This window comes from Triturus cristatus, chromosome 3_1 (genome assembly GCF_964204655.1).
Source record: "Triturus cristatus chromosome 3_1, aTriCri1.1, whole genome shotgun sequence".
Taxonomy (NCBI): domain Eukaryota; kingdom Metazoa; phylum Chordata; class Amphibia; order Caudata; family Salamandridae; genus Triturus; species Triturus cristatus.
In genome coordinates this window covers 970997678-971016309 of record NC_140583.1, presented here as the reverse complement: position 1 = coordinate 971016309, position 18632 = coordinate 970997678, and the positions used below count along the sequence as shown (strand labels likewise).

Sequence of the window (18632 nt, the reverse complement as noted above, 5' to 3'; positions counted from 1 at the left end):
GGTGACTTTCTGTCAACTCTGGATCTAAAGGACACCTATTTCCATATTCTCATTCACCCAGCTCACCGCAAATACCTCAGGTTTGTGGTAGACGGTCAACATTATCAATTCAAAGTCCTCCCATTCGGAGTAACTATAGCACCCAGGGTTTTCACAAAGTGTCTGGCAGTAGTCGCCGCTCCTCTAAGAAGACAGCACATTCACATCTTCCCCTACCTAAATGACTGGCTAATAAGCCATCTCACAACAGAGCGGTCTACACCATACTCAAAAAACAGTCTAACTGCTTCACAACCTCGGGTTCACTGTAAACCTCACCAAGTCTCATCTTCAACCATCCAACACACAAGTGTATCTAGGAGCCACAATAGACACTCTGAAAGCTCTAGCATATCCCAACCCAGTCAGAATCTGCAACATGCAGACTCTAATATCGCAGTTTCAGCCTCAACACTCATTACCAGCTCGAGTGTTCGTGCAATTGATAGGAATAATGGCATCTTGCATTTTAATCGTTCCTTACGCAAGACTCCAAATGCATCCCCTACAGGAATGTTTAGCACATCAGTGGAACCAGGTTCAAGCTCCGTTATCAGATCTAGTGTTGGTGGATGGCCGCACCTATCGCTCTACAGTGGTGGAACATACAAAACCTTTCCAAGGGGCGGTCATTCGTCGACCCCGTTCCACAGATAGTGCTAACAGACGCATCGCTCACTGGTTGGGGAGCTCATCTTCAAAAACGTACAATTCAGGGCATGTGGACTCTGCAGCAGAAACAACTCCACATAAACCATCTAGAAATGCTAGCAATTTTTCTGGCATTAAAAGCCTTTCAACTTCCTCTAGTAGGCAAAGCTGTCCTCATTCACACTGACATGACAGCAATGTACTACATACAAAAACGGGGGGAGGGGGGGGACCCACACTCACCAGCTCTCAGAGCTAGCCCAGAGCATCTAGAGATGAGCCATACCTCAAAAAATATATCTCCTTGCAGAACACCTCCCAGAAGTAAACAACCAGATTGCAGATCTGCTCAGTCGTCCGCAGATCCATGAATGGGAACTCTACCCTCAAGTTCTCCTCCCATTCTGCCAAATGTGGGGATTCCCAGAGATAGATCTGTTTGCCACTCACTGAAACTCAAAATACCCCAACTTCGCATCCAGGTATCCACACCCATTGTCCAAAGGCAATGCGCTATGGATGAATTGGACAGGGATATTTGTTTACGCTTCTCCGCCTCTCCCACTCATTCCATTAGTCGTTCGGAAGCTCAGACAGCAGTCCCTGACACTAATCCTAGTTGCTTCCACATAGGCCCGTCAACCCTGGTTCACAACCCTGTTAGAGCTATCAGTAGTTCATCACCAAAAACTACACCTTACTCCCAATTTTCTCACTCAGAACCATGGAGAGCTAAGGCATCCAGATCCCAGTCATCTCAACCTTGCGATATGGCACCTGAAATCCTGGAGTTTGGTTATCTTAATCTTCCGCCAGACTGCATGAATATTATCAGAGGCTAGGCGCCCTACCACAAGAGCATGCTATGCAGCAAAGTGGAAGCGGTTTGTCATTTACTGTAACATTAACATCAATCCGCTAGATGCTTCAATTCAAATAATCATTTGCTACCTACATCAACAGCGTTCCAATTTAGTGTACACATCTATACGCTTACATATTGCTGCAATAGCTGCATATCTACAAAACAGACAGCATTTGTCCCTTTTTAGTGTGCCTGCTATTAAAGCATTTATGGAAGGACTTAAAATGGTCATTCCACCCAGACTTCCACCTGCTCCAGTGTGCAGTCTCAACATAGTCCTTACAAGACTTATGGGTCCACCTTTTGAGACATTACACAAATGTGAACTAAAATTTCTCACTTGGAAGGTAGCCTCCCTTATAGCCATCACATCTCTAAGAAGAGTAGGTGGGCTTCAGGCACTAACCATAGAAGAACCATTCTTGCAAATGCACCAAAACACAGTGGTTTTAACAACTAACCCCAAATGTCTTACCTAAAGTCATTTCTGCCTTTCATATCAACCAATCTGTTGAATTGCCTGTGTTCCTCCCTCAACCAGATTCAGTGGCAGAACGTGCTTTTCACACCTTAGATGCCAAGAGCATTACTATACTACATAGAACAAACAAAACCTTTCAGGAAAACAAAGCAACTTTTTGTTGCTTTTGCTCCCCCCACACAAAGGCAATCCAATATCAAAAAACGGTATTGCAATGAGAATTGTTCAAATATCCTACATTAAAGCTAAAACAAACGCACATTAACAGTTCTACCCAGAGCGCATTCTACATGCAAACTGGGGGCTTCTGTGGCATTTTTAGTAATTATACCCATAGATGACATCTGCAAAGCTGCAACAAGGTCTACACCACACACATTCACAAAACACTATTGTGTAGATGTGTTAGCAAGACAGCAAGCTAGTGTGGACCAGGGAGGTTTTACATTCACTATTTCAGACAACTGCAACTGCTTTAGGTTAGCCACCACTTTGGGAGATAACTGCTATCTAGTCTATGCTTAAGCATATGAGCTACAGCTCATATGCCACAAACAGAAAATGCTACTTACCCGGTATGCATCTGTTCTTGGCATATAAAGCTCTAGAGTCATATGCACCCATCCTCCTCCCTGGGTACCTTTACCTGTTGCAGTGCTATCTTAATTAGATACTTTATACATGGACATCTCTCTTTACTACTCTTACTAACTCCATCACCACCATTTACGGCAAAACAATCTAAGGATGGAATTGATGCCCATTCGCACTATCACCTACCTTGTGACTGGAAAGACTTCTGAGAACAAAAACAAAGTGCAAACATCCTGACCCAACACTAGATTGCGATCTATGCTTAAGCGTATGACTCCAGCTCTATATGCCAAGAACAGATGCATACTGGGTAAGTAGCATTTTTCTTTTCTCGGAATGAGGATCTACCCTGGACCCCATGTTTGTCCATTAAGCTTGCTCGCAATGTCCTCTACCTAAAAGTCATACCCAACTTTTACGCCCCATCTCTTTCAAATGTGCCACTGAGTTAGCTATTAAGAGGGTTCTCTTTGATCTGGAGTTCAACATATGAAAATACGATAGTGGTTGAACTAAATTCCAAGGTCAATTTATTTTTTCTGATCATTGTTATTTAGATTGGTAAAATACTTAAAATCTGTCTTGTACTGTACGTGGCAGCATTTTGCCTCATCATATATCAATTAATCAAGATTTATGAAGCGCAGCTAATCACCGAACAGGGTATCCAGGTGCTTGCAGGCCTGGAGGCTAATTGGAACAGCCGGGTCTTGAGTGCCATTTGGAATTCTCGAAGTGGGGTGCATGGGGGAGGCTGTTCCAGGTCTTAGCTGGACTGTCGGAGAAGGATCGTCCTCCACTTCTGCTTCGGTAGATGCGGTAAGTATGGGCAAGTGAAAGGGAGTCGTAGCGTAGTCTTCTTGATGGTTTGTGGAAGTTCAGGTGGTGGTTAATGTAGGCAGGTCCTTGGTTGTGTAGAGCCTTGTCTGTGTTGGTCAGCAGGTTGAATTGGCAACTCTTCTGTACGGAGAGCCAGTGCAGTTTCCTGAGATGGGGTGTGACAGGGTTCATCAGGGAATGCTGAGGATGAGCCTGGCTGTGGTGATCTGTATGGTCTGAAGTTTCTGTAGAAGGTGTGCTGCGATTTCTAAGTAGAGGGCATTGCTGTAGTCCAGTCAGCTGGCGATGAGGGCTTGTCACAGTGCATCTCATGTGTAGGAGTAGCCACTTGAAGATCTAATCTAGCATGCTCGAGTAGTGAAGCAGGCGGAGGACACAGCGCTGATCTGTGCTTTCATGGTGAGCTTATTGTCAATGATGATTCCGCGGTTTCTGGAGGGGTTGAGTGAGTTGGTGAGGGTCCTAGGTCTGATGGCCACCAGGAGTTTCCATATGTTGCCGCTGTTGCCTAAGATCAACACTTCCATCTTGTCTGTGTTCAGCTGCAGGCAGTTCTTCATCCAGTCGGTGACATTTGTCATGCATCTGTGGAAGTTTGTTATGGTGGTGGGGTCGTCTGTGAGTGAGGGGATGAGTTTGGTGTCATCTGCATAGGAAATTAGGTTGAGACCGTGGAATCTGACAATGTTGGGCAGCGGGATCATATATATGCAATGAAGAGCATGGGGTTTGAGAGATGAGACCTAGGGGACACCGTAGGTGATCTCCTTTTGGGTTCAGAGGTGAAAGGTTTGAGGTGAATCCTGTGTTCTTCCGGTGAGGAAGGAGGTTATGCATCTGAGTGTCCCCTTGGATGTTGATGAGGTGGAGTCTTTCGATCAGTGTGTAGTGGGATACAGTGTTGGCTGCTGAGAGGTGGAGGGGGATCAGAGCTGCTGTTTCTCCTCGTCGAGGAGTGTTCAGATGTAGTTTGTCACTGGGAACAGAGGCGTTTTGATGCTGCGATTTTTGCAGAAGCCAAATTGCTCCAGGCGTGTCATGGCTTGATTGTTGAGGATCTTTTTCAGTACTTTAGCTGGGAATGGGAGCAGCAAGATTGGCTGATGGGTTTTTTGAGTATTGGTCTGACTTCAGCTTTTTTCCAGGGGTCTGGAAATGTTGCAGTGGTGATGGAGGTTTCGAGTAGGGTGGTGAGTTCCTAGCCGATCCTTTGGTTTCCAAGGTTGAAGATGTGGTCCGGGCATGATTCTGTGGAAGCTTCCGAGTGAACGGATTTCATGGTGGAGGTGGTGTCAGAGGTGGGAGAGTATGTGCCATGTGGTCAGTGTGTGGTTTGTGTCGGTTACGGGGGTTCGTATCTCTGTGTGGTGTTCTTATCTGTTAAGGAAGTCCAGCGGTGTGGGTTGGGGTTTGAAGTTTCTGTATATAGTTGCGATCTTGTTGTGGAAGAAGTGTGCAAGGTTGTCGCACAGTTCCTGTGAGGGTGTGATGTTTTCTCTGGCAGCCGGGTTGGAGAATTTACGATGTTGAAAGATTCCTTGGTGGTGTTGATTTCGATGCTTACGGCAATGGCGGTCTTCTTTGTTCCCCTCATCAGGCAGTGATAGAGGTTGAGGGAGGTCTTGAAGACTGCCCTGTTGGAGGTGAACTTGCTGGTGCGCCATCTCCTCGCCAACTGTTACCGTTTGCGCTTTGCTGAGTTCTTGGGTGTGTTAGCTGGCCTTTTTGGAAGATTTTTTCTGGATGTTGCTCTTAATGGGAACGGTATTGTCTGAGAAGTTGGTGTTCCAGGCGTTCAAGTTTTTCACTCACCTGTTTGTGGTTGGTGGCCTGTCTTGCTTCGCCCTCCAAAACACCACTCCCGCATGATGGCCCAAACACAACGAAGCAGGAGACCTATAACACAACACCTAGAAAGGGGTTTTACTTTACAAAATGAAAAACATCAAAGGCTCTCTTTTTAGACTATGGCTTGGGGTTATATTTATGCAATGCTCTCTAACACAAAGGCTTTCCCAGATGTCAAATTAACATTCAAATGTATATAGCGATATATATTTATATGCAAGCAAGAACACCACACTTGGCAAATGTAACTGTTATATGCATGAATAATAATGAATAAACAAGCAGCAAATAATACTGGACGTCCCGCAAGAAATCAGAAAGATATATACACTAAATACATCAAATGATTACTTTGAATGTGCACTCTGACTCAATCACACATCACAAAGCAAACTTATCAACTGATTATAGCCCCTGGCCGCACATCACAATGGCCCTAATCAAAAACCAAACACTTCACCTGGTGCAATATTCATTCTGACCCACTCTAGACTGGTGGACTTACAGCGAAGCCAGGAGATTCAGCAAACAGATGCCTGCACTGAAGATGCATCCATCATTCGGGCTCAAACAATACCAGTTTCTAAGTCAACAACCCTCCGCTTCATAGTCTCAAAACACGCTAGAAGGTTTGAGAGTCTTTCCTCCCGCGCCAAGGAAACTTAATGGAATTGACCACCTTTCATGCAAGCATTCCTGGGCAAAAGGAGTTCCCATAGTCCCTCTAAATTCTCACGTTTCAACCTTTATCTCAACGAAGCTTCTCCGACTGTACATTCAAAAACCTCTTCTCCAAAAACAAAACAAAGCAACCTTGAATGTGATTAACCCAAACAACCTGAGCCTGCCTTTGCGTGCAGAGCAAGACGGAGTCAGGATTCAGGATGACATGAGGCCATGTCAAAGCCAATAGTGAGAACTTCATAATACTTCCCAATGTACAACACAATTCACATTTGTGCATCACAGCTTATAGCATTGCATACTTCATCTCTCAATGTACAACACAATCAAATTTGAGCCCCACTGCTCATAACACTGCACTTAGAGACCAAAAAGTACATTCCACACCGCTCTCGCTCGCTCTTTGAAGTGCACTTCCCACACGTTCTGTTCTAGGCTAGCTTGTCTACTCTGTGACCGCTCCCACTTTAAGACTGCAAGATTAAATGTTCAAGGGAAACAAGGCATATATGCAGGACGACGTACATTCCGACTAGGATAAAATAACACAACAAAAATCAATTAAAATGATGGTTGTCAAAGGTCATCACTCTGTGTCAAACCATAAGAGTGCCTCTAGCACTACATGGCGGTAGCAGGGTTGGTGATGTTGAGGCAGTTTGGCATCTGGTCTCTGAGATTTTATTCCTCCTCCGGTGGGAGCCGTTGGAACCTTTGGTGCTACTTTGTTTACCCATTTGCCCTGACCTTAACCCTAGGAGCTTTGCTCCCACAACCCAGTGGCCTGCTTGCCAGCAACCACCAACCGGAGGCCTCCTATACCCCATTGGATAACATTGGGCCTCAATACTCTGCACTCGGGCGCCCTAGTGCCGCTGAGGGTGCAACAGTGCATCACTGACCCTGGGGGACCCTTGAGTCTAACCCCAGAAAATTTTCTCCCACAGCCGATTACTTACCTGTGAACCTATAACCTGTTCTTCCTCCATAGGATAACATTGACAATTTTCTTCCAAAATGTTTCGAAGTGTGGAGTGTTGAAATCTAAAAATATTCTTTTAAAATCACGAGAAACGAAAACGTTTTTACTTACCTGTTTACAGGAAATGTCCCAGTGCTGAATCCAGGTATCCAGCATTGAGTAAGAAAAGTAATGTGCAATGAAACTTGCCTGCAATTTACAGAAAGCCTATTCATTTTAATGCACTGTTTTTCTTCCAAAAAATGACGGAGTTTTGAAGTCTAAAAATATTCTTTAAAAATCATGCGAATAGCCAAAATGTAATTACTTACCTGTTTCCAGGAAATGTCCCAGTGCTGAATCTAGGCATCCAGCACTGAGTTAGAAAAGTATCGTAAAAAGTAACTTACCTGGAATTTACTGAAACAGCCTATTCATTTCAATGTACTGTATTTGCTAAGTGTAAAACCTACTGCATCCCCTGTAAATCAAAGTATAATTGCTATTGCATGTTCAAACTGTTCTATATCCAGTAACTGATTACTGAAAAGTATTTAGTGCTTACCTGTGCCAGGCTTGCGTGGTTCTAAAAATAAAACAGTATATATTTTTACACAAACACAATTGGCCTAGAGTTCAGTTATTGAGTGTGTGAATTCATTTGCTGACTGAGTGTGTACATCAAATGCTTAACACTGTCCTCTGATACTGCCTTACTGCTTGACCACTCTTCCACAATTAGAGAGTAAGGTTCTATCTAACTTTAACCTCTGCCTAACTCTGGGGGCACTTGGACTCTATACACCCTATACCTCATTTTGGTTTAGTATATATAGAGCCAGTTTCTTAGTGTGCGCGCAGTGGCAGGTGTAGTGGCAGTGGGTGCTGGTTAAAAGTCCTATCGTGGAGTGTGGATCGGCGAGGTGGCAGTTTTTGTTTGCGGTGTCTAGGGTCAAGGGTGTAGAACTCCGCTATAGTGCATCTTCGGGGGGTGGGAGGGCCAGGGATATTGTCGCTCGGTGCGGTCCAGGCACAAACAGGCTTGTCTTTGCCATGCCTTTGACTTGCTAGTGCCGTGCCCGCTGCACGGTCGCACTGAGGCCTGCATTAAGTAGGTCCTGGAGTGGACTGAGTTTCTGCTGGCAGGAAGAATGGTGAGTTGGGGAAACCCGATCAGAAAAACGGCAGGGAAAAAACCCGGGCAGCTGCGGTGTCACTAGATCAGTGTGGAACAAGCCGGAACTGAAAGCCTCAGGCAAGTGGTAAGCTAAGTGTCAATGGTGCCTATTTGCTGAGCTGATTGTAAAGCCGTACAATTGAGTGCCATTTGTGGTGTGCATGAGCTACATTTTGTATGCATTTGTGAAGGTTTTTCCTATTGCATATGTATGGAAAGCAAACAAAAAAAAGTATTCTTACAAAGACCACTCCTACTGGTTTTGCCAATGCTTATGTAATATAAAGGGGCACTTTAACTTTGGAAAAGAATGTCTGACGTGCAGTCACCCCATGAGATCTCAGTTCACTGTGTTGTAATGAGCAGATACTAAGCATCCTTAATCTTACACTTTTTTTAATTGCTTAATCACAGCTTCTAGTTCTTCTATAATGTGATTGTGACTTGAGTTGCTGTGAAGAGTAACTTTTCTTGGTCAGACCTTGCTCGCGACCTCACCTTCACTCCCTTCTATCTCTATCTGCAAAGATTCTCTCAGCCTCTTCATGAAGAAATCGCCCTGCACAAGCGGCTGAAGCACCGGAACATTGTGCAGTACCTTGGCTCAATCAGCCAGGATGGTTTCATCAAGATCTTCATGGAGGAAGTGCCAGGAGGTATGCTAGGATGGGTTTGGAATGGGTGGTGCGATATGGATTGTGAGGTGAGGTTGCAAACCAGCTAAGGTTCAGCTGTTAATGTGCATGTGTCTGATATTTATCGCTCACTGCAAGCATGCATTTGTAAGATGGTGAGGGGTGGTAGTGCAAATATTGAGATTCTACTATTATAATGTGAAAATGGAGTAGCTTATGGTGGTGCCACACCACGTGCAAAGAAGGTTTTGAAGGTGCTTTTCTCACTTGGTTAAATGATGTCAGGATTGAGTGTCTCTCAAGTTGCTTTTGTGCTGGCTGCTGTTGAAGTCTGTGTTGGTTTCACCGGTTGGGCCTCTTGTGTGTATGCCTAAGACAATGTCTGTGTTTGATTAGATGCATGGGTGAGCAGGGAATGGCATTGACAAACTTGCTCATCCGGTGACTGTTGTAAATGATTTGTGTTTTCCAACTATTCCTGTAAATTGATTTTTTGTTCTCACCTCTCACCAGTGACCTCTTTTTTTGGGTTGTGTTCTTGCCAACGCCCCTTATTTTTTTATTTTTTTAATACACATGAAGTCAGCAGTGCCCACTGCCTTTAGATTTAGGTAGCAAAGCAGTATCATGCAGTTAATTTCCCATCTTTGTGAAGCAAGGATCTTCAAACACAGCTAAGCCTCTTGAAGACCTATTTTTTATCCTAAATACTTTTTCAGGCAACTTTTTACTTTACTCAACCTTAGGACTAGCAATTCAAAGAACTTTGTGTTCGAGGCATAGGAGCTGTAGATTGTATACTCCAGCATAGATCGCCATCTGGTGTTGGGCTCGGATATTTGCAGTTTGTTTTTGTCGAAGAAGTCTTTGTTAGTCACAAGATAGGTGGTGACTCCTTATGGTGACAGTGTGCATGGGCATCGACTCTATCCCCAGATTGGTTTTTTCCGCCATCGGGTTCGGATGTGACTTGCTGCGCTCCGGGTCAGTGTCGTTATCGAAACCCCCTTCGACGCGCAATCACTTACCACTCGACGGTCTTGTCTCGATCGCGTTTCCCTTTTTCGACGTGCATCTTCTACAATCAATAAACTTCGACGCGGGCCGTTGGGCCTACCCGCGCAGATCACGACGGAAGTCGATGGAACAGACTCCCAGCAGTATGGTGCTAAATTCACACACTCTGACCTACACCCAGTGTGTAATCTTTGCCTCTATCCAGAACACAGAGAGGATACCTGTGAGGCTTGTCCATTTTCAAGTACAAGAAGACCATTCGTGATCGTCTGGCTCAACGCCACGAAATGTCCAGAGAAAACGGCTCCATTCCGGACATCTTCCATCTAGACCCGGCAGCCTTCCGGAACAAGCCCAGGAGGAACAGGTCTCCGTCTCTGAAGCAGATGACTCCGACGTCGAAGACGCAGTCACCCCAGCTCAACGGACCGTGAGTACCGAGAACCCTGCCCCACCCAAGCCCATACCAAAGGTTCCGGTAACACCTTTGCCACAGGGCCCAGGTCCACACCGGTCGAACATTTCGAATGCCCTGCCCTCGGGCCCAGCTATGAAAGTCAAAGGCAAGTCTTCCAGCTCGGGCTCAAGCCAACCACACTCCGGTCCCGAGAAAACCCCTCCGGCACCGAAATCCAAGCCCTCCGATACGGCACGCCCTCCTCCATCGGCACCGGAAAACCCTCCGGTGCCGAAACAGTCGAAGGAAAAACCCTCGGAGTCGAAGCAAAAAGATAAAACTTCAACACCGAAAACCTGGGAGCCGAACCAATCCAAGGATAAACCTTAGATGCCTAAACACCCGAAGAAAAAAAAAACTCCGGAGCCGAAACAACCTCCACCAAAGTCTTCGGAGCGGGAAAAATCTTCCAAATCAGACAGTGTCCCTATGCCAAAACAGTCTAAGGCTCCTCATAGGGAAAAATCTTCGGCACCGAAAAAGAACGCCGGATCAGAAGAAGTTTTTGTACCGGATCCAAACCAGAAAACAATTTATATCCATCCAAAGACTGGTCATATTCTTTCCGCACAACCTAAAAAGAGGGAACTGGACCATTTGCAAAACTCACCAGTTCATGCTAAAAAAAATGGACCTGGGCACGAACACCTCTCCACCCCTCCACCTCCACCTATTGATCCAAATCTACTGATCTCTCCAGAACACACTTTTCCACGTTCACAACCAGAGGATAGTGATGATGGAGACTGAGACGGACAAGGGGATGATAATATAGTTCCACAAGATGATGATGATAATGATCACCCACAGGAGCCAGATCCATGGGCAGACTATAATACAGATCCTGACTTAACAGACCCAGATCTTTATTCCTCTAGGCCATCCCCACCAGACGATAATGTAGGTTTTGTCCAACTAATCAATAGGACTGCACCATATCATGGAGTAAATTTACATTCAGACCCTGTAGAGGAGGATTTTCTCTTAGAAACCTTTGCTCAGCCACAAAAAACCTCACACGTCCTACCAATGTTAAAAAGTCTAAACACGCACCAGAATTGTTTAAGGACCCTGTTAGGACTTGGGTTCTTAACCCAAGGATAGACAAAGATAAAAAGCAGCTCCCAGTGACCCCATATTCATTAAGGGTCAGCTTCCTTTAGATTCCCTGGTGGTAGCTAATGCACGTAAAAGGGCCAACTCTAAGGGTTCAGGTGACACCCCGCCCCCGGATAAAGAATCCAAATTATTAGACGCATCAGGCAAACGTATGGCGTCTCAAGCTGCAAACTATTGGAAAATAGCCAACACACAAGCTCTCTTGGCAAGGTATGATAGGGCTCACTGTGATGAGCTGGAGAAACTAATTCAACACCTACCAGAGCAATACAAAGACCTCATGCAGGAAGGCAAATTAATCACAAACACATCAATCAAATGTGCTCTAGACGCAGCAGACACCGCGTCCCGCGCAGTCAATACTAGCGTATTGTTGCGCAGTCATGCTTGGCTCAGGATATCTGGATTTAAACAAGCGGTGCAAACCAGTATCCTTAATCAGCCCTTTGACCAAGAGCACCTCTTTGGCCCTGCAGTGGATACATCTTTAGAGCAGATGAAGGACACGGAAACTGCCAAGTCTATGGGAGCCTTACAGTTATCTTCTTCTAGAGGCTCCTTTCGACGCTCCTTTTATAGGGCTGGCTCTAAAACCAACACACCAGAGCACCCATCCTCATCCTAGAAAATCCCCAATCAGAGCTCTGTTTCCAAAGGATACTTTAGGGGAGGTTACAGAGGTAACAACAACAAGGGCAGAGGCCGGGGTCATAACACCTGCAGCTCCCCTACCACCAAGCAGTGACTTCCCTGCGCTTCCCCTCGACCATTCCACACCTGTCGGGAGACGCCTTTCACAGTTCCTACCTGTCTGGAATTCCATCACTGCAGACAGGTGGGTAAGACAAATTATCCGGTATGGTTACTGCTTGTAACTCAAATCCAGTCCCCCACACATTCCTCCCAAACACCGTCCAATGTCCGCAGAACATTTGACTCTCCTCAAACAGGAAATTCTCTCTAATGCACAAAAACGCAATAGACCCAGTCCCCTTACCCCAACAGTGCACAGGGGTTTATTCACTCTACTTTCTGATTCCAAAAAAGGACGGCACTCTCAGGCCAATATTAGAACCCAGACCCCTAAACTTCTAAATCCAATCTCACCACTTCCACATTGTCACTCTCCAACAAGTGCTCCCACTACTTCAACAAGGTGACTTCCCCTCCACTCTGGATCTAAAGGACTCCTACTTTCATATTCTTATTCACCCCTCTGACAGAAAGTATCTCAGGTTCATGGTCGACGGACAACATTATCAGTTCAAAGTCCTTCCATTTGGAGTAGCGACAGCATCCAGAGTCTTCACCAAATGCCTTGCAGTGGTAGCTGCTTATTTTAAGAAGGCAACACATCCAAATGTTCCCTTATCTGGACGACTGGCTCATAAAAGCCAAATCTCAACAGTTGTGTACAGCGCACACACAACTATCCATCTACTTCACGACTTAGGTTTCACATTAAACCTTGACAAGTCTCACCTTCAACCATCCAACATTCAACAGTATTTACGGGCTACTCCAGACACCTCAAAAGCTCTAGCATACCCCAATCCAGGCAGGATTCACTCCATGCAGGCTCTAAAATTATAATTTCGGCCTCAACACTCATTGCCAGCTCGAGTGTTTATGCAGTTAATTCGGATGATGACCTCTTGCATCCTCATCGTCCCTTATGCAAGTCTCCAGATGCGTCCCTTGCAGGCATGCTTAGCACATCAGCGGAACCAGGCTCAAGGTCAGCTAACAGATCTGGTGTTGGTGGACGGCCACGCACATCGCTCTCTGCAGTGGTGGAATGCACAAAACCTTTCCAAAGCGCAGCCGTTTCTCGACCCAGTTCCACAAATAGTACTAACAGACGCGTCGCTCACCGGCTTGGGAGCTCATCTACAAAGTCAAACTGTTCAGGGCTTATGGACCCCTCGACAGAAACAACTCCACATAAATCACCTTGAGGTACTAGCAGTCTTTTTAGCACTAGTCTTTTCCAACTTTTGCTACTAGGCAAAGCTGTCCTAATACGTACAAACAACATGACAGCAATGTATTGCATTCAAAAGCAGGGGGGGAGGGGAGACACACACTGTCCAACTTTCACGCCTAGCGCAAACTATATGGAGATGGGCTATTCCTCAAAAGATACACCTCCTCGTGGAACATCTCCCCGGAGTACACAATCAGATCAAGGATCTGCTCAGTCTACAAACATGTCCACAAATGTGAACTTCATCCTCAAGTTCTTCTTCCATTCTTTCAAATGTGGGGACACCCAGACATAGATCTGTTCGCCACACATCACAACCCAAAATGCCCAAACTTCGCCTCCAGGTATCCACACCCATTGTCCAAAGACAATGCGCTATGGATGAACTGGTCAGGAAAATTTGCCTACCCTTTTCCGCCTCTCCCGCTCATTCCGTTAGAGGTTTGGAAACTCAAACAGCATTCCCTCACAATGATCCTATTTGCTCCAACATGGGCCCGACAACCATGGTTCACAGCCCTCTTGGAACTATCAGTAGTTCCGCATAAAAAGCTACGCCTCTCACACAAACTTCTTACACAGAACCATAGAGAGAGAAGACATCCAGATCCCAATCAACTCAATCTTGCGATCTGGCTCCTGAGGTCCTAGAGTTTGGCTACCTCAATCTCCTACCAGATTGTATGAATGTCATCAAAGAGGCTAGACGTCCTACCACAAGAGCATGCTATGCAGCAAAGTGGAAGCAATTTGTTGTTTGTTGTACAAATAAAAAAATCAACCCACTTAATGCTTCCATTCAAAACATTATCTGTTATCTCTTGCATCTACAACAATGTAATTTGGCATATACATCTATATGGCTACATCTAGCTGCAATAGCCGCTTACCTCCAAAACAGACAACACTTGTCTTTATTTTGAGTTCCTGCTATCAAAGCGTTTATTGAAGAACTTAAAAGAATATTTCCACCTAGAGTTTCACCTTCCCCTGCCTGGAACCTCAATATTGTCCTTACCAGGCTCATGGGTCTCCCATTTGAACCTCTACACAAATGTGGGTTACAGTTCCTCACTTGGAAGGTAGCCTTCCTGGTAGCTATCACATCCCTCAGACGAGTTAGTGAACTCCAGGCATTAACCATACAAGAACCATTTTGCAAATGCATCATAGTAAAATGGACCTTAGACTTAACCCAACATTTCTACCAAAGGTAGTTTCTGCCTTCCACCTTAATCAGTTTGTTGAACTCCCAGTTTTTTTCCCTCAACCAGACTCAGTGGCAGAACGTGCTCTTCACACACTAGACGTCAAAAGAGCGTTACTATACTACATAGAAAGAACTAAACCTTTTAGAAAGACTAAACAACTCTTTGTATCTTTCTCCCCACCTCACAAGGGCAATCCCATTTCAATAACAGGAATTGCAAGGTGGATTGTTAAGTGCATCCAAATATGCTATCTCAAAGCTAAACGCACGCTAACCATTCCCCCTAGTGCTCATTCCACACGCAAACTAGGGGCTTCTTTGTCATTCTTAGGGAACATTCTCCTAGATGACATCTGCAAAGCAGCAACTTGGCCTACACCACACACTTTCACTAAACACTATTATGAAGATGTGCAAGCTAAACAACAAGCTAATGTGGGCCAGGCTGTATTGAGAACACTTTTTCAGACCACTGCAACGGATACAGGTTGCCACCGCTAAGGAGGAAAACTGCTATATAGTCTATGCTAAAGTATACAATCTACAGCTCATATGCCTCGAATGGAAAATGCTACTTACCAGTATGCATCTGTTTTTGGCATATAGAGCTGGAGTTGTATACGCCCACCCACCTCCCCCGCTACCTTTATCCATTGCTGTATTATCTTACTTGGATACATTCCACATGGACATCCTTTTCTACTTTCCTACTAACCCCATCATTACCCTTCATAGCGAAAAACAATCTGGGGATGGAGTCGTTGCCCATGCGCACTGTCACCATAAGGAGTCCCCACCTATCTCATGACTGACCAGGACTTTTTCGACAAAAACAAACTGCAAACATCCGAGCCCAACACCGGATGGCGATCTATGCTAAAGTATACAACTCTACAGCTCTACATGCCAAGAACAGATGCATACTGGTATGTTGCATTATCCTTTCTGAAAGAGCAACTTTTTTTTTCTTTACTGTAGAGAATCTTTCCTAAACTGCTCTTTCAACTTTGTTATTTCTGGTAAGTGTTCTTATAGTTGTGGAAAGTCTTATGAAAAGGAGTACACACTTTTTGCAATTTGTCCTCCAGACCCTCACTCCATTAATGGGTTTGACATATCAACAGATGCCATATGGTAGGTAGGATATCAGAAAGGTGGTGTACCTTAAGGGCTAAATTGGGCCTTCCGTGGAACAGAAAAGATTTCTCTATCTCAGGGACCCTCGATCCAGTGGGGACTTTTTCATCTCCATGGCAGTTAGTTGGACCCAGTCAAACTCTGAAGGGGGTCTCATATATTCTGAGATGCTTCTAACTGCAGATTTCTCACATTTAGAAATCCCCAGGCACCATACTAGATCCGGAAGATTAAAAACCGCTTTGCTTCTGCATGCCTGTAGGTGCACCATGCGGCTCTGTGTTGAATTCATTCCTCCCGGAAGTGGAGAATAGCCGTTCCTGCATGCCGATTTCAGTTCCTTACTTACCGCACCTTCATATGCCAATCCAGATCTCACTCCTACTTTTTTTTGTAGGTCTCGCCTGACCCAGCGCATGCGCTGGTCTGGCGAGACTTTTTTAGAGGGCTCCAAAAAGTGCTACCAGGCCAGCCTAGAGCTACAGTGCCACGATTACTTTCACTTTCGGCCGCTTGTTATCTTATGTAATGTAAGCCATCCCCTTTGTTCTATTAGCCACGTCCCTTTGAAATAACCCCCAGTTTTTTCATCCCACTTACGGCCCTGGCATGCTTGTTTGTTATTTGACATGTATTCCCGTTATTGGAGCGTTTTTAGCTCCATTGTCACTGAAGGGAAATCGTCGTGTGTGCAAAACTGTTTATTACCGGTTTCCCTTTTTAACAAGAATTTTGCGCCAAGTATCGGAGCGCTTTACCCAAGCAGGACGTGCATTACATAATGCCACCTTTATTTATTAAAATATATATGGGGGGGGGCAGTAAGACATTTGCCCCTAATCACAGGGTGTTGACCGTTATCTCTGAAAGTTAACCCAGCTCCCTTGATCCGATAGTGGAGGTCGACCGCCTAGCCCTTAGACCACCTCCTGTTCCTGCATCTTTATTCCCCTTCCTTCCTGCATCTTCCTGTCCGACTATCACTTGCCTTCTCTCCCCCTCCTGGCATGCTTGTGTCGTTGTTTGACAATATGAGTTCACGCTATTGGGGTGTTTTCAGCCCCATTGTCACAGAAGGGAAATCGTCGTGTGTGCAACCCCGTTACTTGTTTCCCTTTTAACCTGAATTTTTGCAACAGGTATCGGATTGGGCACGAATTGCGTTACATAAAGCCACATGTGTTTATTTTAATATTTATATAGGGGGAGATTAAGCGACTTTCCCAGAATCACAGGGTGTTGCCTGTTATCTCTGAAGCTTAACCCAGTACCCTGGATCCCCTAGTTGAGATCATCCCGTTCCCGCGCTGAACATTAAAACGAAATTACACCATTTTACGAGAAAAGACAGTTCCTGCTTGTTTATAACTTCGGCTCCTAGAGCTGTGTTGAAGACTCTCAAGAGTCTTATTAAGCCCCCCGCCTCTTCCTGTTAATCTGTTAGTGCAACAGTTTCTGCCCTCCCACTCCTTGTTCTTGTCCCCCCTCCCCTCCGACCCCTCTGCCTCCGTGGGCTTCTCCTTCCAAGCATGTGGCTCTGCCTCTCGTCTGTCCATCGAAGTGTGCTCTACTGCCTGAGCTTTAACTATTAAGTGTAACTGAAGCCTGCACTACGCTTGCGTTTTTATTCTTAAATGTAAGCGAAGCTTGCAGTACTGCATCGCTTCATCTGAGCACCCCACGCCGACCATAATTACAGGCACGGGGGACAATGTGCCATAACCGACCCACTCCATTGTTATCTGAAAAAAACGTCATCCTGCGCTGCCTGGTTCTCCCGCCTTACCCTCGGAATTATTTAAGGATGTCAGTCACTCCACTACAGTCCACCGCTCTACCAACTGAGCTAGCGAAAGCTCGTATAAACAAGCATTGGCATAGCCAATAGGTCTCACTTTTGGGACCTTATAAGTATTTAGTTATGCAGCACAATATCCATGGTGCAACAACAACTGTTGCATGGCAAAACACTTATAAGGTCCCAAAGGTGAGACCTATTGGCTATGCCAATGCTTGTTTTGTTGGTTGACCAGCTTTTCTCTGACTTTTTGTCCAAAAACTAGTTGGAAGGGAGCATGTATACTCCAAAAACTGCAGGGTTTAAACCATGTTGGGACTGTCACACGCAAATGTCTGTGACTGACACACATGAGGTATGACACTGTTTGAGTTTGGAGCAGAACTAAGCCATGCAAATAGTGTGCACTTGTGAATCCAAAGGTTCAGGAATGTGAAGTTAAGCTGTACTGTGCCGAATACTGACAGATGAAGACAGGAACTGACGTCAGCATGTTTGGTGCTTATATGCTGCTCTGCCAGTCACTTACGGGATGGAAAAAAGTCAACAAGGAGCTGCATGGTGCCAGCTACTGACGCACAGGAGCAATACAGGTCCAGTCTGGCCCATGGAGATATTCTAAAGGTGAGGAATCTGCAGATAGATATAGTTCATCAGAAAAAGTTTTACCAAAGGTAAATAACTTACTCAACTCCACCATGACTGTCATTTCTGTTGTGATTTGGCATGGAGTCATTTAATGCCGAGAGCCTCGCCATACTCCATTGCAATGTTTTGGTACTTTCACTATTGAAGACTCTTTCAGAGTTGGGAACCTTGATATCGAGGCACTATTTAACATCCAGCCTATGCTCAAACTCTAAGTGAAACCTGTGTCATATGCGAGCATAAAAACAAGAATCATGAAGACTACTTCCCTTCATTAGTGCATGGTGTACCTCCAAAATTGCTTCCTGGTTCTCAAATGCACAGGAACTGCCCTTTTCATTCCTTGCCTATTCATCAGCTCTTGTAATAAAGGTGATCAGATTAAAGCATTACAGAACAAAGTTGATCCTCCTCACTTCCAACTGGCCAGGCTTTTGATGGTATTTTCTAATGACTATAAAAACAGCTGGAAGAGTGAATGAGG

General features: G+C 45.2%; 1 protein-coding gene across 2 annotated transcripts in view; it reads left to right on the top strand.

The window, feature by feature from the left end:
* The window catches only part of LOC146861338 (mitogen-activated protein kinase kinase kinase 5-like), an 802557-nt gene that overhangs the window by 418440 nt on the left and 365485 nt on the right, over window positions 1–18632 (top strand). For both annotated transcript variants that reach the window (XM_085645620.1, XM_085645619.1), the window contains exon 16: window positions 8669–8796. In XM_085645620.1, the coding sequence (XP_085501746.1) occupies window positions 8669–8796 (128 nt within the window). The remainder of the gene's footprint in view (window positions 1–8668; window positions 8797–18632) is intronic.